Source organism: Melitaea cinxia, chromosome 10 (assembly GCF_905220565.1).
Source record: "Melitaea cinxia chromosome 10, ilMelCinx1.1, whole genome shotgun sequence".
NCBI lineage: Eukaryota > Metazoa > Arthropoda > Insecta > Lepidoptera > Nymphalidae > Melitaea > Melitaea cinxia.
Window position 1 is genome coordinate 4,052,654 of NC_059403.1, and position 27,299 is coordinate 4,079,952.

The window sequence follows — 27,299 nt, forward strand, 5'->3', positions numbered from 1 at the left end:
TCCTTAATTTCCGTTATTTATTTGGAAAAAGCGATATTCTCTTTGTAAGAAAAAATGGAAAAAGCATTTTGGTCAATTTGAGACAGGAATATTAATTTATAAAAATATACAATTAATTGGGGATGTTTCGTGCTATTTTTTTAAAGCGAACTATATTGCATTATAGTGCCATGGTAGTGGCTTATCAGTAACTATACCTGTAATGTCTTTCGTATACCTTTTTATAGAAATTCTGTCTCTCATAATTACTTAGCGTATTGGAGGACTAATTCTATTTTGTATTTTCTTGATAGCTCTTTTTATCTGTACTCTCGACAGCTCTGTTAAATATTTTTTTAAATACTTCAAGAATTATAAATGCTCTCTCTGTGGGCTGAATATCTACTAATCGAAATATTATGTATATAATATTTCTTCTATAAGGAAATGTATTTAAAATAAATATTTTAAAAGTATTTAGACCCTTCGAGAGTATTTCAGATATGTCATTGAGAAGTAACATCTTTTATAAAAGTAAAACGAAAACAATTATGATAGTTTTGCTTATTCTAATAAAAAAATTGAAAATGTTCTCTACAAGATTTTTAGGTGACTGTTGACAAATTTTTGTTAAACTTAAGTAACTTTGACACTACTAATTAATAAAAAAAAATTCATGAGAATTTTTTTTTTAGCGATTGCTGTGTTGAAAAAACTTGTTATTTCATCTAACTTATTAAATTCTGAATTTTATATTCTAATGTTTTATTTCATAAAAATGTGTTAATAGGTCAAAATGTAATGTGCAGACTGTTAAGTGATATATTTTTTCAAGTTATTAATGACACATGTAATGTGCATTAATTATTTGAAAAAATATATCGCTTAACAGTACAATGAATATTTATAAAACATGTTACAATGAATATTTATGAAATAAATATTATGTTTTGTCTCTTTTTGTTATAGGTGTAAATATTATAAAAATAAACTAAAGGTAGTAAATTTTAGTATAATTTGTTTGTTTTATCATTATTATAAAATTGTTAAAATAAACGGCAAAGAAAGAAACACAATGTTTCTTCGTTTTGGAGTTTTCTGTAGCATTATTTTTTTTTTTTTTTTTGTACTGACAAGTATAAATTTATTCTACAGATCAAATACATCGCGTAAACTATGATGTTTTCTGTAGCGTTATTTTTTTTTTGTACTGACAAGTATAAATTTATTCTACAGATCAAATACATCGCGTAAACTATGTTCTACATCACATTCCAAAACAAATTAATATTAAATTGCATGAAAATAAAATATTTTTTATTACAATGAATGCCTTAAACTTCCATCAACTGTTTTGTGTTCTGAAAAAAAAGTTTATTAATTTTTAAGGGTATAAATGTGAATATTGTACACTTAACCATTTCTCAAAACCTGTTATGAATATAATGGAAATAAAAAAAAATGAATAGCCTTTAATTTTTATTTTATCACTCATTAAGTTTTATAATAAAGTTATTACTTTTCTTTTCTTTGTTTTAAGGAATATGTAAATAATTAATGTGTAAGTAAGCATGTGTATATCAAAGAAATAATAATCGTCCTTTTTACTAACCATTCTCTGAAATAACCATCACGATTCAGTCTTTATGTACCCCACTGTTGGGCATAGATTCTGGGAATGTATAAAAGTAAGCAAAAGTTACGACGCGTTGGCGCAACGGTCACTGGTTTGCGGCCGTTTCGCTGGCGGCTGCGGATTCGATCCCCGCAGATGACAAACATTTGTGTTGGCTATGCAGATGTTTGCCGTGGTCTGGGTGTTTGTGCAGTCTTTGTGGGTCTCCCCATCGTGCCTCGGAGAGCACGTTAAGCTGTCGGTCTCGGTGGTTATCATGTACACCCAATAGCGCTCGTTATTTATAGTAGGGAATATATCCGCCAACCCGCATTGAAGCAGCGTGGTGGATTAAGCTCTGATCCTTCTCCTACACGGAGAAAGAGGCCTATGCCCAGCAGTGGGATATTACAGCTTGAAGTTTTTTTTATGCAAAAGTTATATGGTCTTTACAGGAGAAATAATACAAACATTGTTTTTCGGACATAATTACAATGTCAGAAAATATTCAAAAATATTTAGCTTATATGTGCCGCGGCTAAGTCAATATTCTTTAAAAATAGAATTACCTAAGTCTAGTAAAAAAATGAAAATGAATATTATAAATGCCGAAACTGGCCGAAAAGAGCTAAAGAACGTAATGGTGTCAGTGAGCTGATCGACAATCACTCTATTAAAGCAGTTAATCAAGTGGCAACAGCTATGAAAAAACTCTGCTAACATTTACTTTCCACAACTAAAGCGCTATACATAGCTATACCATCGCCCGAAGTCGCTGAATCATTGCTTATAAAAAATGTAAATGCGTGCAAATGTGATTTATTTTCAGATCAATAGACGCTAATAAGATTGTGAAAACATTTAAAAATTTAGAAATTAAGAACTCTGAACTCTTGGATATCATAGAACTTAGCGATTACATTTCTTGAATGTATTATGAATTTATGAATGACGAGTTTTCTGATCTTATAAAGCATAGAAAAGTTATACCCTTGTTTAGGTCCGGTTGTCATACAGCTCCAACAAATTACAGGCCCATTTCTATGCTACCTGCATGTATGTAAACTATTTGAAAAAGTGATTCTCGGTCAGCTTTTAAATCTTTTTATCAGAAATAAACTTTAACATAACAAGCAATTCTGTGTAATTAGAGGACGCTCGACAATTGATGCTGGTGAAGCTTTTTACTTCGATAGTCAATGCCTGGAAGGAGTCGCGAGATGCTTTGGGTCTATTCCGTGATTTATCCAAGGCATTTGACTGCGTTCATCATGACACATCAATCAGGAAACTCAGTAACTATGACATTACAAATACCGTGCAAAAAACTTAGAAGTTTTTATCTCAGTCATAGAACTGAGTGAGAGGGTTGAAGTAAACGGTACTAGTTGTCTGAGTCTCATGATGAGGCTCCCACAAGGCTCAATTTTAGTTCCATTCGTATTTCTAATTTACATTAACGACCTACCACATTTAGTAGAGACTAGAGAAGAAGGATGAGATTGTATTGTTTGATTTGATAACTTCTCAATATGCAACGCAAATTAAATATTATGATATTTAATTTACGTAGACAAGAAACGAACTATGACGATTTAAACAAAGCAATTTGGAATGTCAAATCAAGAGTGAATAGGCATCTTCTATTAGGCAAGCGCGCACCATCTTAGGCTGCATCTCCACTTACCATCAGGTGAGATCGCAGTCAAGCGCTAGTCCTACATTTAATTTAAAAAAGCATTGTTTACATCGTCATAGTTCGTTCCGTGTTAGTCTCTCTGAAGTGGTGGACTGGTCTATTCTGACCTTTGCATCGCAGTATGTCTATGAAAATATAATGTGCAAGTACAACTTGATACCTACCTGCTAAAGCCACTATTGCTTCTACTTATGTTGGGAGCATTCAATGTAAAACTTTCAGCTTTTATAAAATGTTAAAGGATTGGTGGTCTTGATCTATCAAAGATTTATCAATATCTTTATATATTTATATCAGTTTCTTTAACATTACATATTAGTTGTATTTTTGTGGTTAAATGTTGTTCTAGCATATACGAAATAATTAATAAAAGCGGTTTTTTAACATCAATTTAATTAACACTATTAGGTGCTAACAGAAACTTTAAAAACAATTATTATATTCTATTAAGTGTATTAACATTTAAAGCATAGATAAAATTGTAAAATACTCGGCATATGTATCTAATATAAATATTTTTTATAATTACATGTTTGAATACATATATTTCTTTTATATAATATGAATGTGTAATTGCAAAATACTTATAATAAAATTTGTCTGAAAATTACAATATTAAAGTTATTTATATACCCACTTTTATAGTTAAAAAAAAATTATACTTATTAAAAATTTTAAGCTTGTTTAAATTTCATTTAAATCTAAAAGTAGTGACTATTTAAATTAAATTATATAAAATAAAAAAAACAGCACATATACATGTACAATTAAGCTTAAAAATAATAATTTAAATAAGTTTTAATTAGTAATTTAGCTAAATTTAAATTTAAGTAAAACGTGTATATGTAAACGTAATTTCCAATATATTTTTAATGTTTGTTACTAAATTATTAAAATATGTTTTCTACAATATATAAATTTAACTGTAATTTGTTTTAACAGAGATAGACTTTTAACAGTTTATATCAAAATTCTATCTCTAGTTACTCCTTAGCCCAAACATAAAAAATATTAATATATTAGGTAGTGTTTCGCAGTTTCAAAAGGTTGAGATTCAGATCGGTTAATTCGTTACGTTTAATTTGTCCAATGACTTTTATTAAATTTATACAAACATCTGACATAACAGAATAAGTATGTACTTTTATGTCATGTTAAAACTTTAACAATAACTTGAGGTTAAGTTTAGGTGATTAAATCTTCTTTAAACCTACATTACTAAAAATATAATTTTACAAATAAATCAACAGTAAACATTAACAAAGTATTCTATTTATCTTCTGTATATATACAGATTAAGTGAACACTTTAAAACAGATAAAATATTAATAATATATATTTGCACCTTATTTTTTCATTAATTTTTTCTCACTCGTGCAGAAATACAGACAAATGAACCGTTCTAAAAAACCACAACACAAAAGAAACGTTACTTTCAATTTAATTGAAAATAACCTTTTAAATACATATGAGGGCGCAAATCTAAACGAAAAAGAAAATTAACGAGCTGCCAAGATTATTTTAAAGCAATTTTGTTATAAAGACAAATAATAAAGTAAATCCAATAAGACCGGTAGTTTTGGTTGCCGAGTTGCAGAAGTCGAGGTTGCAATTGTCGGCGATGAGACCGAAGCGGTTTTTAACAAATGTATAGTTACAAAGACCTACACGACACTCTTCTAAGTTCATCGGCTTCTCATTCTCCATGAACAATACTTGATATTGTTCGTTGATTTGTAAATTGCTGTTTGGTGTGCATCTGGAATTAATTATTTTGGGTAAATATCAATATATGTATCTACCTACATATAGGCTGAACTTTGATGGAAGTTCCGCCCATCCCACTGCACAATATGATGTCATTTTAGATCATAGTCTGCATTATAAGATTAAAGTACATTGTTGAGTCACAAATGGGTCATTATTTCTTTCTATTTACGTTATCCTGATGACGTTATAAGTAGGACATTTAATATAATATTATAATTCTGACTTATATGATGTCCATGTGATGTAATAATGATGTCATAATGGCGGAATTCGGGGGTACCGTAATCGAAATGAGATAAATATGACATCTATTTGACATAATCCGGACTTTACTGATATGTGATATATATATATGTGATAAAAAGGACAAAAAAGTATAATTCTATAATTATATTTTTTAGACTTTGGCAGACGAAAAAATAGTCTTATTAGACGCATTATTAGATATAGCTCGAAAAGTATATATTTGTCAGATTTCAATTAAATTTAAATGGCACGTATCACTTTTCGATTTAAAAAAAGATCATCGAAATCAGCCCAGACAAAAGCTCTGAGGTAACATATACAAAAAATACAATCGAATTGAGAACCTTCTCCTTTCTTGGGAGACGATTAAAAAAGGTCGGTTCGATGTGCCAAAATGTACACGTACTTGTACGATTTTATTTTTGTGTTACCCACACATTAGGAATTCTAAATTTTTTTTTTTTTTTTTTTTTTTTTGAGTATGTAAGATAATTTTGAGCATAATTTTGGTCGGTGGACTCACGTCTGCATTAGGGATACTAAGACAGAATAATTAGTTCTCTTAATGTAAGCTGCAGTAGTGTAACAAGTAAATGATCAGTTATAAAACTAAAAATCGGAATAACAAAAGCATGGGCACTTTAAGCCTGTGGACATAACTTTATTTATAAAAAAAAAAAAAAAAAAAATTGAATATCATATCAAAAACACGTACTTGTACAGAACGGCCGCGAGGTTAGCGTTGAAGGGCGCGATGGTGGAGGAGGTCCAGCGGCGCGCCAGCGCCACGGCGGAGTGGTAGTTGTCGGCCGTGAGCGGCGCGGAGTCGCGGCGCGCGCCCAGCGCGCCCAGCGCCAGCAGCAGCGCCGGCGCCGTCGCCAGCCGCACGCTGCTGCGCGGCTGCTGCGGCGTGTCTGCGGGGAGGGGGCTGCTGAATGCGTGAACTGTGATCGGGCAAGGCGAGTGAGAGAGAGGTGCGAGCAGATATTTTCTTTCTCTCTTTCTCTCATAGCCAGTTACGTTTCATATATCTAAGACACAGTGCAGGCCTATTGCTAAAGAAGTTTTGTTTCAGTCGTTTTGGTATAAAGCACAATCGTTTTTTTTTTCTCGTATACGCATCAGCCTGTAATATCCCACTACTGGGCATAGGCCTCTTTCCCCACGTAGGAGAAGGATCAAAGCTTAATCCACCACGCTGCTACAATGCGGGTTGGCGGATATATTCCCTACTATGAGTAACGATCGCTATCAGGTGTAAATGATAACAACCGGGACCGACGGCTTAACGTGCTCTCCGAGGCACGGTGGGGAGACCCACTAGGACTGCACAAACACCCAGACCACGGCAAACACCTGTATGGCCAATACAAATGTTTGTCATGTGCGGGGATCGAACCCGCAACCGCCAGCGCAACAGATACAATCCATGGCTGTAACCGTTGCGCCAACGCGGCGTCGTTTTTCGTATACATAAAATGTATTGTACGTCCCAGACGTTTAGACAGAGTTTAAATAGTATTAGGGCCCGTTACAATTGCTGCCATTCTATTGCCGGAAAGAAACGGTAACTACCACACTTAATTACTTTTAAATATATTGTTTAAATTTAATTATATCAATTTTTCGTATCATTCCGTATTTGTCTATTAAGACAATAAATATATCTAAATTATTTTTATGTTTTATTTTATCAGTTTTCAATTCTCAAATAAAGATGTTGTTTAAAACAAAAGAAAAAAAAAACACGACTTCCACTTACATCGACTAGTAAATACACTGTAGGTATTCGAAAAAATAGTCAAAGAAATGGGCATTATTAGGAATAACTCAAAAAGTACAAGTCACATTTAAATTGGACCACACTACAAGTATCAGCAATCAATTAAAATTATGTAGTATTACAAGGTAAAAGTTGTGAGTTGAATTGAGAACCTAACCCTTTTTTTGAAGTCGACTAATAGGAATGATGATGATGATGATGATGATTCTTAGTAATTTGACGGCACACCTTTGTCCACGTGTATCTTGAAGAAGTCCATCATATCTTTGACGCCAGTACATCCAATTTGCTGATTCATGGGTGTTCCGTAGCCGTACTTGTAATAGGTTTCCAAATCTTCTGCGTACTCCAAGCGCTTGAGATCCTCTTTGGTAAAAACCTTAAAAAATATTATTAAATTAATAGAAGTGTCTTTGATTGGGGAGCTACTTTCCGGCCCCTTTTTAAGGCCAAAAACTTGAGTTTGAACAGCGAGGACATTGAGGAGCGCAAAACCTGGAGCAGTCCGTCTGGGGAAGACGACCTTATAATAAATCACAGCCAAATAACATTGCATTCAAGCAGTGTTGTGATCATGTGGTGAGTAAGGTAATCAGAGCTCCCGGGGAAAATTTGGGATAGGGTCGGCACCGCGCTTGCAATGTTTCTGGTGTTGGTATGGGCTACGGTAGCCGCTTGCTATAAGGTGAGCCGTATGCTTGACTTAGTCGTACAAAATGAATACACAAGAGCGAAATGTGATACTATTGTTTTAGTTTATTTTCTAAGGCTTATTTGTATACTTACAGCACACCAAGGTGAGATTTGGGAAACATCCCAGGCTTTATTATAACGGCACATCTGGTACATATGTTTGACAAGTTCCTTCTGGATATCGTAGTTGAAACCCAATCGTAACGAAATGTTCGTTATCATCTGAAAGACGGAAATATTTATACTTCAGTAAATAGTTCATAAAATTTTGTATTACGTCTTATTTACGTTGGCGATGTCGTCGCAGCAACTGGATGCTATCCAAGCGGTTACAGGTTCGTTTCCCGGACATGACAAATACTTGTACAGGCCAAACAGACATTTTTCAAGGTTCGACGTTTGTTCTTGTGTTGTTTTCTCCTTGACATATGATTCATATTCTACTTAGGGTCGTTGAGTATATTAAGGTCGTTTACTATTTATTTTTTAATATTAATATTAGTCAGTCAGTCAGTTCAGCCTATTGCAATCCACTGCTGGACATAGTCCCCCCCCAAGTTCGCACTAGACATCCCCGTTTTTCCGCGATCCTTTCCGCAATCTTACGTAGATCGTCGGTCCAGTGGGCCAAAGATCGCCCCACACGGCGTTTATATTAAATTTGAGTTTTGTAAAACCCTGTAACGCGAGTAAAACATATCTCGCACTTGATAGGTTGGGACTAATGGGTCTTATCAGCTATTCTAACAACTACAACTTTTATATTCACAATAATAGAAATATCTGACGGTTATGGTGGAGCTTGATAGTGTAAAGGCCACCTACCCAATTTAGATAAAGTTTCCTTTCTATGTATGGGTTGTCTGGAAGAAATGGCTAATTAGCCATAAGTCCGCCCATTGTACTTCACTGTCTGTAACTATCTTTATGCTTTGTTTGTAATATATTTGTGGTGTACAATAAAGTATAAAATAAATAAATAAATAAAAGAAAAATATATCATAGAATTATTACCTCTTTGTATTCTTGCTTAGATTCAAATGTTCGTAACTGTGTCAGAGTGTCGTTGTTTTCTTCGACGTTTTTTACCCATGACGAGCAAAATTTATACGGCTGGAATGTAAAAACATTTTTATTAAAATAACAATATTAAGAATAATAATATTTAAGTTATACTATAATGTATGTTATATTTTTTATCAATATAGAACACATTTTATTAATATACTAGCTGAGTCGACATAGGTTCTGTCTTGCGAACCGTCAAACGCATGAACTTGAATTGTTTTCTGTAACTTTTTTTCTGCAAGATTATCTTTATTATTTATTCCAAAAGTACCATCTTTAATATTTACAAAAATTAAATAATAAATACAAAATAACAGCGTCGCTTTAAAGATATGGGGTGACCAAAGAGATATACGGTATTATATCTTCTTCAAGGTATTATTCCCAGCTCATGTCGCCAGGTCTGCCTTCAAACTAACACTCCTCCACTTTGCTCGATCTTTTGCACCGTTTGGTACACCATAGTCAACCTCGTGTCCAGCTCCAGGACATCTAGCCATTTCTGGACGTCCAGGAAGTATAATTCCAGGTACAGGCATATCAAGGCACTTTCTTCCAACTTGCGACACGCTACCACTAAGTTATTATTACGAAAAGATATTTTACCCGCAGTAATTTTTCATCAGTTTCCTTTGCAATATCGTAGGTGTCTTCTTGGGCTCTAAATAATCCTTCCGTAAAAGCGCGGAAAGTAGTGCTTGAGCGTTGATCGTTGACGAATTTGAACTGAAAATTATGAAAATTTTATGTAAAAAAAATCATTACTTATTTGTTTGCCTCAAAGTTAGTAAGTTTTAAACAATATAAAGAGACTTTCACAACGAAATAAAATTTACATGGTGCATATAGTCGCCTAAATATCGGCGGCCGCGGAATCGATTTCCGCTTGGGGCAGATATTTATGATCTAGGTAAAGCTTATGATCCTGGTTGTTATCATAGACAGCTGATAACGACCGTTACTCATGGTAGGAAATTAACCGCCAACCCACTGTGAGGTGGCGTTGTGGATTAAACTATCCCTTCTCTTGAATTTTACGGCGCGTTGACGTAGCGGTTGCGTACGATCCCCGATCTCATCAGACATTTGTATTATAGCCAGATGGATGTTTGTAGTGGTCTGGGCGTTTGTGCTTGTGTATTGTGAGTTACCGGACCCCCGAAACACGAGAAAATTGGGGGCCGTTGATTGTGAAGCGTTTATTTATTTCTTCTCGTATATGGCCTTAGAAAGAAGCCTTTGGCTATCTGTGGGGATACGCTAAAATCTCAATCAATGAAAATCTAGTTTTATAAGTCATAGGTATATATGTATGTAAAACGGTATATTTAACAAATATGGTAAATATCTTGATTGTTCGTAGTGTTACCGACGATGAAAAGTTAACAAATTAACGATTTTATGAGATTAGACTATAAATAATAATAATATTATTATACATTTTTGTAAAAAAAAATACACATAGCCTATTACTTTGTTTCTTCGAATTGCATTGTACTTACTAAATAATCATGACGATTATCCGTCAACAATCCGGGAAACTTTTGCTTCCAAGCTTGCGCTAATTGTTGCGTTGACATATAGCCATCGCTAGTGAGGTCCCCGGCGTAAGTTGCGTTCTGACGGGAATTCCAAGTCCATTTCTCGAGCAAGTTCAAATCTGCCGAGCACATGCGCATCTGTTGAAATAAATTATACTTTGTAGCATAACCTATACATTTATTAAGTTTAGTTATCACCGGTAAATGACATAGCAATCTTTCACATTGATAATGGCATAAATATTTAGAAATATACCAAAGAAAAGGGAGAGATCATGGATTATGGATATTTTAACCGACATAAAAAAAGGAGGAGGTAACTCAATTCGACCGTGTGTATGTATATATACATATATATATATATATATATATATATATATATACGGTCGAATAAGCCAATTGTTTTTAAAGATAATACATTAACATACAAAGAAACCTTTACTCTTTGTAATACTAGTATAGCCAATAGTATGTCTTCATTGTTTATAATACTGTATTATTAATACTTATAATATTATGACACAGTGGGCCTTCATTTCCTTTACATAGATCTGGGTCAGGAAGTACCTAATGTTTATATGAAGAAATATGATCACGATAATTATTAATTGTATTAACGGTATTACCTATACTTAGAAGTCTTTTCTTACATATTTGACGTGATGGTAATTCGTGAAACGGAAAACTGCTGCGCAAATGTATTTTTAATGAGCGTAATAACATTCAGTATTATGATGGTCACGTATCGTAATTGTAATATATTTTGATACTTCGTTTCTTTAATATTGTCACGCACGTTGCAAGCTCAGTAAATAAAATTACATATTATCATGTATTGACTATAGATATAGTATATGAAGAGCCGCCCATAATATATCCGCCAACCCGCATTGGAGCAGCGTGGTGGATTAAGCTCTGCTCCTTCTCCTACATGGGGAAAGAGGCCTATGCCCAACAGTGGGATATTACAGGCTGAAGCGATAGTATATGAAGAGTATTTTAATACCGGTATCGTAGCAAACAATCATACGCTCCGATTGAAGGTAAGCGGTTACCGTACCCTATAGATGTCTGCAACACTATAGGAGCATCACAAGCGCGTTGTCGGTCCTACCATCGCTCTCAACACAGCTCGTCCTCAAAGCTCTGGCTACCTTACTTCATCATCATCATCATCATTACAGTCTATCACAGTCCACTGCTGGACATAGGCCTCCAAAAGTTTATGCCAAAAATAGCGTAAACTCATGTGTTTTGCCCATAGTCACCACGCTGGGCAGGCGGGTTGGTGACCGCAGGGCTGGCTTTGTCGCACCGAAGACGCTGCTGCCCGTCTTCGACCTGTGTATTTTAAAGCCAGCAGATGGTTATCCCGCCAACGGTCGGCTTTTTAAGTTCCAAGGTGGTAGCGGAACTGTGTTATCCCTTAGTCGCCTCTTACATAAGGGTGGCTAAATTCTTTAGTACTGTAGCCACACAGTACCTTACTTACCACAGGAATACAACTTGAGAATGGTATTATTGGACTGTTATTTTCTGTAAGGTTGATCTACCCAGTCGGGCTGCTCCAGAGTTTGAGCAAGATTTGTGGCCCTTTCTCAATTAATTTATCTACTTAGTTACAATTTTCCTATGAGTTAATCAGGCTTTAAAAGTAATACCTATTAAAAAAAAAACAAGTGTGCTTTAGACCACACGACTGAAATAAAACTTCTCTATCTCCCACAGTAATAAACAAAACGTAACTCTCTCCCTTTCTATCTTTACTAAATTATATTTCCCTCTCAACTTCCGTTCACCAGCTTACTCCCCAAGTCAAGCAAATTACAATAATTATGACGAGTATTTATTTTTTTGAAAAATTGCGTTTCATAATCGCTATTGTTATAGAAAGTGACTAAATTGTATGGGAATCACAAGTCATCTTCGCAAAGTCTAGTGAGAACAAACGAATAGAGAAATCGTATTTACTTTTAGTAAAAAAAAATATACATATATAATATGTGTACATATATGGTACATATATGGTAACTAGGAAATAAGTGTACCTATATGATAACTAGGCAAATAAGTGTAAATATAGACATAGATAAGAAAAATAATAATGTAAGAAATTAAAAAGCAATTATGTGTATACTTCTGCTTAAACAGTATTTAGTAAGGAAAAAAAAAAAAAAAAACCGTCGGCGTCGGACCACGTCCTAGTTTTACTAGGCAGTCACAGGACTGTTGATTTGTAGTATAATAAGTAGAAAAATCGCCTGTAGTATTATAATGCATGCATGATAAACAAAGGCACGGGCATTTTGAGCCCGTGGATAAAAATTTATAAAAAAAAAAAAAAACCCTACTCTTTTTCTTGAAGTCGGTTAAAATTGTAACCGGCTGATATCTGTCCATAAGAAATATTTAGGCAAAACAAAATATAATTATTTTTGTAAGAGCAATACAATTATTTCTATGCTTTGTCGGTTTGTTTGTTTATATGCATAATATGTTCGTTCACGAATTAGGTAAAAGCTGCTACAAGATACTTAATACGATTTTTAAAATTTTGAACGTAGGCAGATATCTGACTTACAATTTGATGTATGTCAATAGGTTTTATCTTAATACACCGTCTAGAAGTGAGGCATATTACGCTATAATCAATTGTTGTGAATTACATTTTAAACGTTAGTTTATTACGGGTATTAATGCAGGGCATAACTTGTATTAAATAGCCACGATACAAACAATGCAGCTATTATATGAATTTGTATGAAAAAAATTTTTTCCGATTGCGCAAAGTAAAGGTCTCCTTTCTGGGTTTTTATTCGCATGTAACAGAAAATCCCACAAACGATTTTGCAATTGTCTCAACATAAACTTAAAGTGTTTAGTAAAAATTAAATTAATAGATAAAGCTAATTACTCGGTGCAGGATTACATAGTTGATAAAGATGCGTGGACTTAGTGACGCTGTATTTCATGCAAGATATTACTAATTTTGTATTAAAACAAAGTTTTCAAAAGAGTAACTGCGGAGCTTCTTGCCGATTCTTCTCTGCAAAATCTACAATCCGAATCGGCGGTCTATTCACTTTTAAAATTTTAATTTGTAAAATGACGAATCCAAAGTGCTTTTGAAGCCTATTTAAATAAAGTTATTATGATTTGTAAAAGTTTTTCTACAGTTAAAATTTTTACTTACATTTGTATTAGCGAAGTTTCTGTTTTTATAATTATTTATAATGTTATTCCTGAAATGGGTGAGCTTCTGAAGGTCGGCGATCTCGTCCGCCTCCGGGTTGTGGGAACCATGACGTACTAGCAGCCAAATCGCAATTGGTTGACAACCTGCAAGAATAGTTGGGACTTAGTTACAAATAAATAAATTTAATATTACGTGCCATTGTTTACTTTATTATATATACTAGGTGTCCCCTGCGCGCGTTACTACGCTTTTTTTAATTATTTTTTTTTGGTCGTACGATTACCAACTCAGAAACCTTTGTGGGCTCATATACAACACTGCTGAAGATTATGACATGATCAAATGCATTGTTTACGATTCTATAAAAGACATACAGACAAAATTCATTTTTATAATATTATATTCACTAGTATAATACGAAATTATGTTGATTCACTTAAATATTTAAAACAATGATAATTTGCGCCAACGCACAAAGGCTTAAAGAAGAATTTCAAAGTTTTAATTAAAACTTAAAATATCGTTTTAATTTATCTCCGTGTATATTGTTTTTATGAAAACTAAGCGGGGCCTATATGTATCGTGGACACTGTTATATTTTCATTCATTTCATTTTTATTTGAAACGACTTCTAAAAAAGGAAGACATTCTCAATTCGACTGTTTTCTTATGAGAACAAAATATGGCGCTTGTCATGTGGTCCCATTTATATTTGATTGAGATCTGACGAGTACTTTTTGTTATCTCTAGTACGATAGTACTCATAGTTTTGCCGGAACTCGTGATAAAACATCAAAATCACAGTTTTTTTTGTTACCGTTACATAGATGTTGCCGTACCCTATAAACGTTTGCAAAACCATCAGAAGCTTATTTGCGACCCAATCTTATAGACTACAGAACGATTAAGCGAGCTAAGGAAGGGGTGACTATTCATGTGTCTTAACTAGGTCGTGCTCAATGTTCAACAATTATGTGGTGATGAGACAAAAGCTATTAATAAAACAGTTCATAAAGAAAACAAGCGAGAAAACGCGTTTATTGCTCATGGGCACACCCAGAATTTTGTAAAGGTGGGGCAAAAACAAACTCGATAAAGTAAACAACAACAACCAATCGATAAGTAGCCGAAAGTTAATTTCTTAATTTATTTACCTACTGCAAATTTTTATTAACACTAAACTATTTTAATAACAGTTTGCGTGGGTTTGGCTAAATCTACCTAAATTTTCCACATCAAAATGTAAATAATCAATTATTAGCTTGGAATCACGGTAGGGCAAATGCCCCACCTTGTCCCACCGTGGGTATATGCTCATGCTATTGCACCATCTTAATTTGTATATTCATGAGAATTTATAAAGTTGCTAGCTTAAGGAATATAAGTACAACAACTTTTTTTTCTAAAACAACATTTTCAACTACTACAATCGAAGTAAATATTGAAAGACGAATAACTGTGTAATTGTATATATATTTAAATAATTATTTTACATGTTGGACAAACATGTTTTTTAAGTCTAGCTAAATGGTATTTTTCTGTGTTCTTGACAACGTAACATAATAGCATAATAAATATAGATTATATAAACAGCAAAAAGTTCATAGAAAATTACACAGGTTAAAAATCTCATTATAAACACTTTGATTTAGTCACGGAAAAATCAATCCAAAGAATGATGACCTCAATTAAATATGGTTTCGATAATATTTATAAGCAATAAATATGACCTAAAATTTTCTTCTAAAACCATTATTGTTATTTTATTTGAAGTCTATTTGTTACTAACACCTAATTTAATTTAATTTTAATTATGGATTTTTTCTGAAATAAATGATTATTATTATTATTATTATCGTAATGTTATTTGATTACTATAACAAAGACACTCAGGCCATCGCACTCAGTTACGACACCAAATATCAATTTTCAACTTTATATTACAAAGATCGCAAACAAGAGTAAGGGCTCTCTGATGGTAAGCAGATACCGTTTACCGTTGCCGACCCTAATCCTAACCCTCCCTAGAAACCCTGGCTATCTTAAGGTAAGTAGCACAACATTACTTGAGAGTATCATTATTTGGTTGCGATCTTCTGTGTGGTTGACGTACTTCTCCAGTCGGGCTGTTCCCAATTTTGAGCAAGATATTTCCTGTTGCACCCCTTGCGGCAAATCATCACTTCAGCCCGTTACAGTCCACTGCTGGACATAGGCCTCCTCAAGTTCGCGCATAAAATGGTGCGAACTCATGTGTGTTGCCCATAGTCACCACGCTTGGCAGACGGGTTGGTGACCGAAGGGATAGCTTTGTCGCACCGAAGACGCAGCTGCCCGTCTTCGGCCTGTGTATTTCAAAGCAAGCAGTTGGATGGTTATCCAGACATTGGTCGGCTTTTTAGGTTCCAAGGTGGTAGTGGAACTGTGCTATCTCTTAGTTGCCTCTTACGACGCCCACGGGAAGAGAGAGGGTGGCTATATTCTTTACTGCCGTAACCACACAGCATATGCGGCAAATATTTCTAAGCAATAAGAAAGCGAATGTTCCTAGTTCTAGTTTTTGTAAGCTGTAGCGAATATGAATATCTACGAACCATTTTCTTGATCGATATACCTATGAGTATCGTGACATTACTCTGCTTAACAGGAACATACGCTTGTTATTGATCTTTGTGATTGCATAATCGCTGATTCAAATTTAATAAAGAAAACAATCTTTGAAATTTCTTGGAGGTTTGGTCAACTTTCCCGTAACCACTTTGATAACAAGTCTACTAATTTTTGCTATTCAACTTTTAGTTATAACTCATGAAATAAGTATTTGAATTAATATTAATAGTTGTTTCAAAAATTGTAGTGTTTTAGAAATCGATAAGACGAAGCTATCGAAAAATAAGTGTTGATTTAGAATACTTTCACGTTTAAAGTTCTGTGCCCGGACGCTAATAGAATCGCTATGTTTATTTAACGGAGCGTCCGTTGAGCGTACAATCACATGTCAATTTACTTACACGTGTCATATAATAATATGCTAATATTTCGTATGAACTATAACACTAGTTTGCATATAAATAAAATATTTAAACTTACTGTACAATACATGTATAGCTACTAAAATGATAGATAAATATTTATTAATTGCATTTGAATTTGCATATTAATTTTTTTTTCATGTGCTCAATGTAAGAACAATGTTATGTTCATGGAAGTAATGAACTATACCTATAATGCACATAGGTTTTTATGTATGTGTAAGTAATTTTTACCGAATTCAAAACAAAAGGAAGAGGTTCTCAATTTGTGTGCATTTTTTAATGTATTTTACCTCAGAACTTTTGACTGGGTGGACCGATTTTGAAGATTCGTTTTGTGATGTGATTTTATTTAAATTGTTAGTTACTTGACTATTTTATCGTCTACTAACGTTGTACTTATTACTTGGTCGATGTAATTGAAGTCTAAGTTATAACACAATTATGTCACAGTTTTATTCGAACTTACTAATTATAGCTACTGTTCTCCTTCAGTGAGTGCATCATGGTATAAAATATTAAAGAATCGTTTAATTGAAACTTCAAACTAAAATCTGACTGATTTGAATATTTCTTTTGCATTATAAATCCTGTGTTTTAGGAAGGAAGGCCATCTCAGTTCATAATTAGTAATACAAAATTGAAAGGTTCAAAAAAATCATATCGGGTCCAAGGTATCATTTTTTTGTGTTAATTTATACAATTTCAAAGGTATTTGTATTTCATATATAGGTACACACTGTACTAACGGCTTCAATTCAATTAACGAATTAACAAAGAAATATTAATTTACGCATTAAATCCACCAAAAACAGCTTCATTTAAGGTATCTATATCTATAAACAAAGAGTCTTTATGTTAATGTGAATCACACCTAAGTGGCCAGTATGCGATTCTCATGATATCACTAAATGATTACCGTATATAAGGCATTTTTAGGTTTTTAACTGTAGTCAATTGTAAGTTTTACCTCATCAAAAGAATAACTACCGCTCTGGGGCAGTAGTGCGAGTAGTCGCCTAAAACACCGACGGTTTCCGGGTTCGATTCCCGCTCGGTATGGATATTTGTATTTGTATAAATATTTCTTTCCGGTTTGGATGTTTGTCCTTGTGGGTCTCCCCTCCGTGCCTTGTAGAGCACGTTAAGCCTTCGGTCCTGGCTTTTATCACAAATACCTGATAGCGTAAGATATCCGTCAACCCGCAGTGAAGCCGCATGGTGGATTAAGCTCCAATTCTTCTCCTACAGAGAGAAAGAGGCCTAAGCCCAAAAGTGGGATGTTACTGGCTTAATACAATATGCAATGAGAGCCTGATTCAATAGTCAATAATGTATTGTTCTCGACTTTACCGACAAAGGAATCGATATCTAAATGGCTCCCAGGTTTTTTATTCACTTGGGATGTAATTCAAGTTCACAATTTAATTGTTTATTAACCGACTTAAAAAAAAAAGGAGGAGGTTACTCAATTCGACCGTATATATATATACATATTTGTGTATGTTCGGGTATAACTCCGTCGTTTATGAACCGATTTTGATAATTCTTTTTTTGTTGGAAAGGAGATATCCCTAGTTTGGTACCATGATAAGAAAACCAGGATCTGATGATGGAATCCCAGAAAAATCGAGGGAAACTCTCGAAAATCCGCATAACTTTTTACTGGGTGTACCGATTTTAATGATTTTTAATTTAATCGAAAGCCTGTGTTTATCATGTGGTCCCATTTAAATTTCATCGAGATCTGATCAAAACTTTTAGAGTAATCTTTGATAATGCGTAATTACTTGACTATTTTTTCGTCTACCTACGTTGTATTACTTGTCAATATAATTGAAGTCTGTTTTTCTTCGTTTGCCTGCAAACACAATTATTTTCATGTGCGCTATATTATATTTGAGAGCTTCGTGTTTGTACTAGAGTCTAGTAACTAGACATATACCATTACAAGTTGATATGTTTGGTTTGTTTGTAAAAATATGCGTTATAATAGCCTGGGCCTGTTTGACCGGTTTCCGTTAACGATATTTTACAGATGACGGTATCCGACGAATAAAATAATAATAAATATGCTTATTACTCTTTTTCGATATAGAATGTTTATGGTATACTTCTATTAGCAATTGTAAATCCAAAAGTTACAGTTTCTTAAGCTTCTGCAGCTGCAAGTCTATTTGTAACATATTTGCAGGAAAAAATATATATAAAACCTGTTAAACAAGTACTTAGTAGAAGATAGTTAACTTAGAGATAGGCCATACTTCTAATACGGGACAGAAAATAGAAGTACAAGAAAAACGTCATTAAGATAATATGTGTAGCAACTAAGTATCTACTTTATGAATTTACATAACCAGTGTCCAAAAACGTCTTGTATCTACATAAATCAAAATGAATTGTTTAATGAATGGATTTTTTTTTCATTCATTCCAATTATGATTATTCTTATTCATTATTTCATTATTCCATGAAAGAAAAGTTAAGAAAACGTTACGTCTATTTAAACATTTACGCGTATGACGTTCGCAAAACAGGACAACATCCGTCGAATCAACTAGTTTTAAATAAAAATTGTGTATTCGAGCGTATTGTGTCAGCGACATATAAATATACGATGTTTGCATGTTCTATTTAAAAATATAAAAGTGATTGGGGACATGTATAAGTCGTGCGTGCACTCAAAACCCCCTTGTCGCTTTATATATGTACTAAGTACGATAGTACTAAGCTCTAGGTACGTGCTTGTAATAGTTTGAAAGAAATTTTCTAATAAGCCCAAAAAATGTCTCTTATATTTTTGTTATATTACGAGTTAACTAATAAGCTAATAAGCTGTGTGGCTACGGCAGTAAAGAATATAGCCACGCCCTCTCTTCCTGTGGGTGTCGTAAGAGGCGACTAAGGGATAACAAAGTTCCACTAACACCTTGTAACTTATAAAGCCGACCGATGGCGGGATAACCATCCAACTGCTGGCTTTGAAATACACAGGCCGAAGACAAGCAGCAGCATCTTCGGTGCGACAAAGCCAGTCTTGCGGTCAACCCGCCTGCCCAGCGTGGTGACTATGGGCAAAACACATGAGTTCGCGCCATAATGTCTAGCGTGAACTTGTGGAGGCCCATGTCCAGCAGTGGACTGCGATAGGCTGAAGTGACGATGATGATGATGATGACATATTTTCAGTTTTAGATCTTCTTCCCTGGAACTTTTCTAAGCTTTGAGATTAAAACTATGCTATCGTTAATGCTCGTAGTATTGACTGAAATCGTATCAAATTTCATTCAAACTCATTCAGCACTTTTGACTTGTTGTGTGGCTAAGATACAGACATACAAAAAAAAAATGCGAAAATAATACAGTTTTGGCTTCTTTCAATATTCTTTTAACTGTACGTTTTTGGACTAATCTTGTGACAGTATAATTGTAAGCATAGTTTTAATAATATTCATAAATAAATTAAATGTAGCATACACACACGGTCTGCTATAGATACATATTTTTTTATTTAATACATACATATATATATAATACATATACATATCTTCTACAAATATATAATTCACGAAATCACGAAATCTCAAAAGCCGCTGGACGCAAGATAACATTTGGCTGGGAGGTAGTTTATAGTTAGAAGACGTCCACTAAGAAAAGATATTACATCCAGACTCAGGCGGAAGACGAACCCACAATCCACGCAGAACAATGCAGAACCACTACAACTGTGCCAATAGGCGCAAAATACAATAACATTTTACTAGACATTTACGATACAATGCCAATGCTCAGCTCACACAGGGAATTACGCAATGAAATTGACTCATCTTTCATATCGGAGCACATGACAATTGCATTTATTAGTAACTGAGTAGGCGTCCTACCTTTCCAAGGTTGTGCATTGCTTACTATTCGTTACTCGTAGGACGTACGTAAGATTAAAGTCACGATCATAAAGTAATTTTTTATTCATAAAAATCAATTGTAAAATTGAAAAGATAAAAATGAAAAAATCCTACAGTGCACAAAATTGGAAGAACAAAAACAACATGATTTTACAAGTTGGATCTCATTTAAATAATATTAATTGATCCCAATTTATTATTCGTGCGTAAAAACGTGTAGGTACTTGGGATTTCATTGAATACTACGATATATTATGTTTTAATTTAATAAAACGAATTGAAAATTGTTATTATAATTTCTTAATATAGGTTATCTTTTTGTTTTCCGATGATTCTAGTTTTCTAGTTTTAATTTAAAATATTTCGTTCGGTAATTTTCCGCCTAGGTGTGTTATTACTTTCAATATTTAATGACATCGGAGAATAACATAACACCTTCTAAACAACTTATCATAACATTTCTAATCTTTTAATTATCTTAAATATTCGAAATAACTAGGTACCTATATAGCGATATATAAGGTAATGTGGGTAAAAAATGTATTGAAATCATGACGGTTTCACTGATTGGTAATATCAGAGGCCCCATACTAGCCAAGCCTGCCTCACGTACCAAATTACCAAATCATAGGTACTATAACATGTTTGAATGACATCAATGAAGTAGACTTCAATTAATGTTATTAACCGACTTTATATTTTTTTTATTATTATTTATTATATATATATTTTTATGTATGTTCGGGGATAATTTCGTCGTTTATGAACCGATTTTGATAATTCTTTTTTTTTGTTCAAAAGGAGATACCCCAAGTGTGGTACCATGATAAGGAAACCAGGATCTGATGGTGGAATCCCAGAGAAATCGAGGCAAACGCTCGAAAATCGTAGTGACGACTAGTGCGTTTGTTATTTTTTTTCCTCTACTTACGTGGTATATTACTTGTCGATGTAATTGAAGTCGGTTTTTTTTCGTTTGCGAGCAAATACAATTATTTTTTAGATATTTTTCAGATTATATTATTCTATATTTTCATAATTTTAAATATGCTCATGCGATATCTACTTATTTATCCTATTTATATTATTCTCTAAACATCAAAGGTGTATGTATATATGAATGTAGGTATATACCTAGGTATTGTGTTCTCATTTCATAGTTCGACATTCAAATGTAGGTCAAAGTATATGCATAATTAAACGTATTTAGACTTCTTTAAATACAATTGATTAAATAATCTCGTAACTTTATTTGGGTTCGTAAAATTTCTTTATAGAAGTGTTAGGATAGAATTACATTAATTTATAATTAAATTACATGATTAGTGTCTGAAACTGAACATTAGTTAATATTATTTATCATATATTTCTCTTTTGCGTAAATAAATAAATATATATAGATGTTATATAAATAAAAAAAACTAATTGAGAAATTATCAAAAGGCGCGTGCATGGACTACAGTACTTACTGAGAATGCCAATAAATTGTTTTCGTGTCTTTGACCTCTGAATATGATGTTCCTATGGTTAAACTTTCCAAAGGGTATTTCAAACAAGACAGTGCTCGTGGTGATTGACTCCACTATTTATTTAAAGTTATTGCACCTGTGTTAATCTGAATCTTTTATAGCTTACAATTTACCCTATTATTTTGAGGGATTTTTACTATTTCAGATAATATATATAATTTGCTTTATTTGTAAAAATATAGATTGTAAATCTCTTACAGTAAAGTACTTACTATTTTTTAATTTTTATGAATTTAAAATAATTATTTATATATTACGCAAAATATTAAATTTTACCAGTTACATAAATCGAGTTTAACTCCCAAGTTTCCAGTAACTGATCCATTTTAAACAGATTTGTATAATTTTGAAAAACGAAATTGAACCTTAAAAAGAAAAAAAAAAATACGTAAAAAAGAAGTTTGAAAATTTTTACATATTTATCATGGGGTATGGGTTAAAATAACCAAAATCGTCTTTACGTATTTAATTAGCCTCCTTACAGGCTGAATCAACCACATAAGAGAGTGAAAGATAAAAAACTCGCAAGGAATCAACTAACTACACACAAGGATGTGCTGGTAGTAATTACAGTTGACGTCAACTTGTTTTTTTCGGTATTATTAAAAAATATATTAATGACTAATTACAAATTATCATACGAATAATCACTAACAATGTTTCTTCTTAATTTTATCATACAAATTGTTCAATAAGCACGATAAAGCGTATAAAGTAGCGATGACCTGGAAAACTGAATGTACTTTTTAACTGTTTATGACGCGATTACCTACACTATTTTTATCATAGTGTGTATGGGGCTCATTAACTTGTATTATGTCTCCTATCTCGTTACCTTGTTGCGCCATGTAACAATTGGATACTGTCCAAAATAAACGAAAATAGGGCTAGTTAATAACGTTAATTAATGATGAAGTAAATGAAATAGTAGTTCGTGATATTACAGAGGATAAACGTGAAATGTTTTAAAATGCTTAATTTTCTTTAATTTCTTTTTATTTGTAATGCACGATAGCAACACGACCCTTATAAGTCATAGGCATTGGTTAGACGTATATTTTTCTTATAATTATGCAACTAGGTCAAACATCCGTCATTTCTTGTTTGACGCTTCGGATGCTAATAAATGCTGTGAGTTAGCTAGCGAACGTTTCATCGTCAGCCAATGTTCTTGACTATTAAATATTTTAATGTAAATTTAAAAAATATGTTATTAAAATTTACCTAAGAATAAACCTTTTATCGAAATCAAAATCAAGAATTAGTCTATTCAAAGAGACTTCAAAAGCACTTTGAATCGTCATTATTTTCGTCTCTCATACCGTAGAAATTTTTACAACTATGTCACCTGACTCATGACCCATATGTACTGTCTTAACTACGTATATTGAATTCGCTTTGTTCGCTTCAGTCTGTAATATCACACTGCTGGACATAGGCATCTTTCTCCATGTAGGAGAAGGAGCAGAGCTTAATCTACCACGCTACTCCATTGCGGGTTGGCGGATATATTCCCTACTATAAGTAATGATCGCTATCAGGTGTCTTTGATAACAACCGGGACCGACGCCTTAACGTGCTCTCCGAGGCACGGTGGGGAGACCCACAAGGACTGCGCAAACACCCAGACCATGGCAAACATCCGTATGGCCAATATAAATGTTTGCCATGTGCGGTGATCAAACCCGTAACGGCCAGCGCAACAGCCACAAATCAGTGGCTGTGAGCGTTGCGCCAACGCATCGTCATATATAATGCTATGTTTTTTTTTTAAATTTATATAATTAATAAAAATAAAAATAAAGTAATAAAAAAAAGATGTTTAAGAACAATGTTTACAATTCTAGTGCTTTACGATACGCAGCATTTATAGTTTTTATTTTCTAGCGTGTATTTTAGTAGTTTCGTCAACTCGTAATGTTTTCCGTTGTAAAGTACACGCTGTGATAATTTTCCAGATGTACGACTAAGTGAACATCGGTGGAAAAATTTTCATATAACAGGAAAATTGGAACAAATTGTAACTGGAAAATTTCATGTAGCTAATAGTGAAAACTTTACTGATTTCAGTTATTGTAATTAGTCATAATATAATAATGTAACATAAAATTGTATGTTCCCCAAATAGAAATAAAAAAAAAAAAATTAAAAAAAAATAAAAACTACGGTCATCGCTTTGTTACTACTAACATAACGGCCCATTTGTAAATGAGTGATCTCATTGTAATCTATTCTAATAACAATAATTATAATTTTTATGAATATACAAAACATTTTATAAAGTAACTGTCAAGCGCGTGACTAAGGTATGCTGTGTGGTTACGGCAGTATGCTGTCTTGTTACGGCAGTAAGAATATAGCCACCCCCTCTCTTCCCGTTGGTGTCGTAAGAGGCGACTAAAGGATAGCATTTCACTCCCACCTTGGAACTTGGGAAGCCGACCGATGGCGGGATAACCGTCCAACCAACCCGCCTTCCCAGCGTGGTGACTATTGGCAAAACATATGAGTTTCACGCCATTTTTGGCGCGAACTTGTGGAGGCCTATGTCTAGAAGGACTATATTAGGCTGAAGTAATGATGAGCGTGATTAAGTAGTTTATATAGTCATTCATATAATAAAGTTTTTGTATAATTATAAATCGCAAATTTACTGTGGGTCTTGTGTTAAGAAAGCTGACGTCGAGGGGTTTATTTCCTTCTCTTCCACTTTATGTAGTTTATAGTTATGGAAAATAAAGAAAAATAATCATTATAAGATCAAAAGCCGTGTTAGTGTAATTTTATACAAATTATATATATTAGGTATATGAGACAATTAGCAAAGCGGTTACAGCTTCGGCGCTTTTTTATACCTAATTGTTAATGTCTTATTGCAGGACAAAATACTATTTTGATGTAGAAAATGTTTGTAAGTTATTCTACCACGCTGATTAGAGGAAGCTTAAGATAAAGTTATTAAGCTTAAGTTATGTTTTGGAATTCATCCCTTCACAAAGATTTCGACAATTTTAACTTTAACATTCGGTCATTGGTGTTTTCCATCCATTCGACCATTTCGATTCAATTTACTAAGCAACTATAAATATACCTACTTACATACTTACAAACATAAAATTCCACATTTTAATATGTTAAAAACTCTTAGTAGGTACATAGTATTTAACTATTAACATAGATCTTGCGTACAAAAATAAGCACGTTTGTATTTGTGTGCGTTAATGTAAGTATGCTTATGATTTCTTTTAATGGGACATTTCCAATGCCAAGGACAAACAAATGCGTCGAGTATGAGAAGTAAGTCTGCTCGTTATATGTTCAAAACAGAATGTTTAGTTAGTATTACTAAACAATTGGATTCTATTTCCGAATATGGTGAACAAATAACAAGTTTGCTAAATGAATAAGATACGTATAAATAAGATGATATTTTCGTTTTGCACTATAAAGTAGAGGTAACTCCTTGAATTATTGCCTCCACTGATGACAAGAGGATTGGTGCATATTTTGTCCAGAGAATCGGCATAGCGATTCAACGGGACAATGCTGCCAGCATTCTTGGCAACATTCCACGTGGACATGATGTATACCATAACTATTTGTAAATATTTAGTTATTAAGTTGTGAATTGTAAATATGTATAAGATTTCAAAAAATAATTTTAAGGGTATAATAAAACCCCAAAAACGAAAAAAAAACGTAGAGATTAAATTTGGTGTATAGTCCTTGGTCTTGTCATGTTTTAATTAGTCACATAAAATATCAGAAAATCTATGTGATATTATCTAAGTTAGTAGTTAAGATGTTATATGGCTTGTAAACCTTTTTCGACAGGCTTTGTCTTTTCAAAATTGGCCTAGTAAATCATGGATTAGTGTGGACAACTTAACAATGAAATTTACTCGTATATCTCTGTTTTATTAGATTAATCCTACGTCTTATCAAAAATTGTTTTCAACTTAGAATATTGAGTCTACTTATTTAAATTTAAGTGAGAACACCAATCCCTTACGTAACTAGGAATTTCCATTTGTTTGTTGTATACATTAATATCGGAAATCCGTATGTAGATACGTGCACAGATTATAATCAAGATTATATAAATAACAGTAAAATGTCTGACGTTACTCAATATCCTTTGTGGTCATATACATTGAAGATTTCTTAAGTAACCACATTAATAATTATTACAACATTAATATTTCATAGATCGTCCGTTTTAATCTAAATGCGACATTCTTATTTTATGAAATATTCTTGTTTTTGAATACAATTATAAGTGTATTGTTATTGTAGTAAATATACATACAAATGTACAGATAAGTATTTGAAATTGGTGTTAGAAATATTTCTTACGTAATCTTGAAAATGAAACTCTTGGAGATCGTAACTATTAACTTTTTACGGAAATAAAACATATTTAAATTAAAAACTTACCAGGTACGTCATGGGCTCTGTTGATTGGGATGCCTTGATTCGCGAACGTATACGCTGTCTTAGTCCCAAACAGCAAGTATGGATCTTCATCAGCTGAGAGGCAGGTTTCCTGACAGTACGCCACAGAGGCGAATGCCAATGTGCATAGCAACGCTAAACGCATCTTCGAATGGCTGCAAATATAACTACAATTGTAGGCAATTTACCTAATTGTAGGGCTAGAAATGAGAGGGCAGGAAATGGGAGGGTATAACAGTAAGCTACGTCTACATCAATCAAATTCGCTATGCGTCTTTCAATTAAGTTTTTTTATGGCACTAGGGTAACAAAAAGTGTACGGTCAGCCTGATGGTAAACGGATTCCTTAGCCTTTGGTCGCTTGTTACATCAGAAGCATTGTAAGCGCATTGCCGATCCTATTCTTGATGCTCCCTAGGAACTCTGGCTACCTACACACAAAAGAAACACAACAGTACTCGAGAGCGATATTATTTAGGTGTGTCTTTTGTAGTGGTCAGGAACTTCCCAAGTTCAGCTACTCTAAATATTGAGCAAGTTATTCTCCCCTTATGCCCAATCTCAATAGAAGCTTAAAGCGAAAAATAAACACTCACTCACTCTTCTCTTGGGTGTACCCAAGAGAATTTATGTTAAATTTCAGTATATTCCCAAGTTAGTTCATATTCCCAATAGGTTTCTTTCCGATATATCGGATATGTTGGGTATCTTAACTATATAAGATTTTTTGTTTTTGAACACTAAAAAGAAAAAATGGGTCAAGAAAGTCTTTGAAAATAATATAATAA

General features: G+C 33.3%; 1 protein-coding gene across 1 annotated transcript; it reads right to left on the reverse strand.

Moving 5' to 3' along the window:
* Positions 1–4,346: 4,346 nt before the first annotated feature.
* Positions 4,347–26,639, reverse strand: LOC123657310 (multiple inositol polyphosphate phosphatase 1-like). Its single transcript, XM_045592881.1, has 9 exons — positions 26,494–26,639; positions 13,588–13,733; positions 10,356–10,532; positions 9,460–9,579; positions 8,800–8,898; positions 7,879–8,007; positions 7,321–7,471; positions 6,025–6,223; positions 4,347–5,052 (listed from the first exon to the last, which is right to left on the reverse strand). The coding sequence occupies exons 3-9, from the start codon at positions 10,530–10,532 to the stop codon at positions 4,815–4,817; spliced, it is 1,113 nt and encodes a 370-aa protein (XP_045448837.1). The 5' UTR covers positions 13,588–13,733; positions 26,494–26,639; the 3' UTR covers positions 4,347–4,814.
* Between the last annotated feature and the right edge of the window lie 660 nt (positions 26,640–27,299).

Excerpts from the sequence above, each read along its gene's own strand:
- LOC123657310 (XM_045592881.1), bottom strand. The coding sequence starts at position 10,532 with ATGCGCATGTGCTCGGCAGATTTGAACTTGCTCGAGAAATGGACTTGG. Across the intron at positions 8,899-9,459 it reads CTGATGAAAAATTACTGCGG|CCGTATAAATTTTGCTCGTC; the intron begins GTAAAATATCTT and ends TTTACATTCCAG. Across the intron at positions 8,008-8,799 it reads CTAAGCAAGAATACAAAGAG|ATGATAACGAACATTTCGTT; the intron begins GTAATAATTCTA and ends TCCGTCTTTCAG.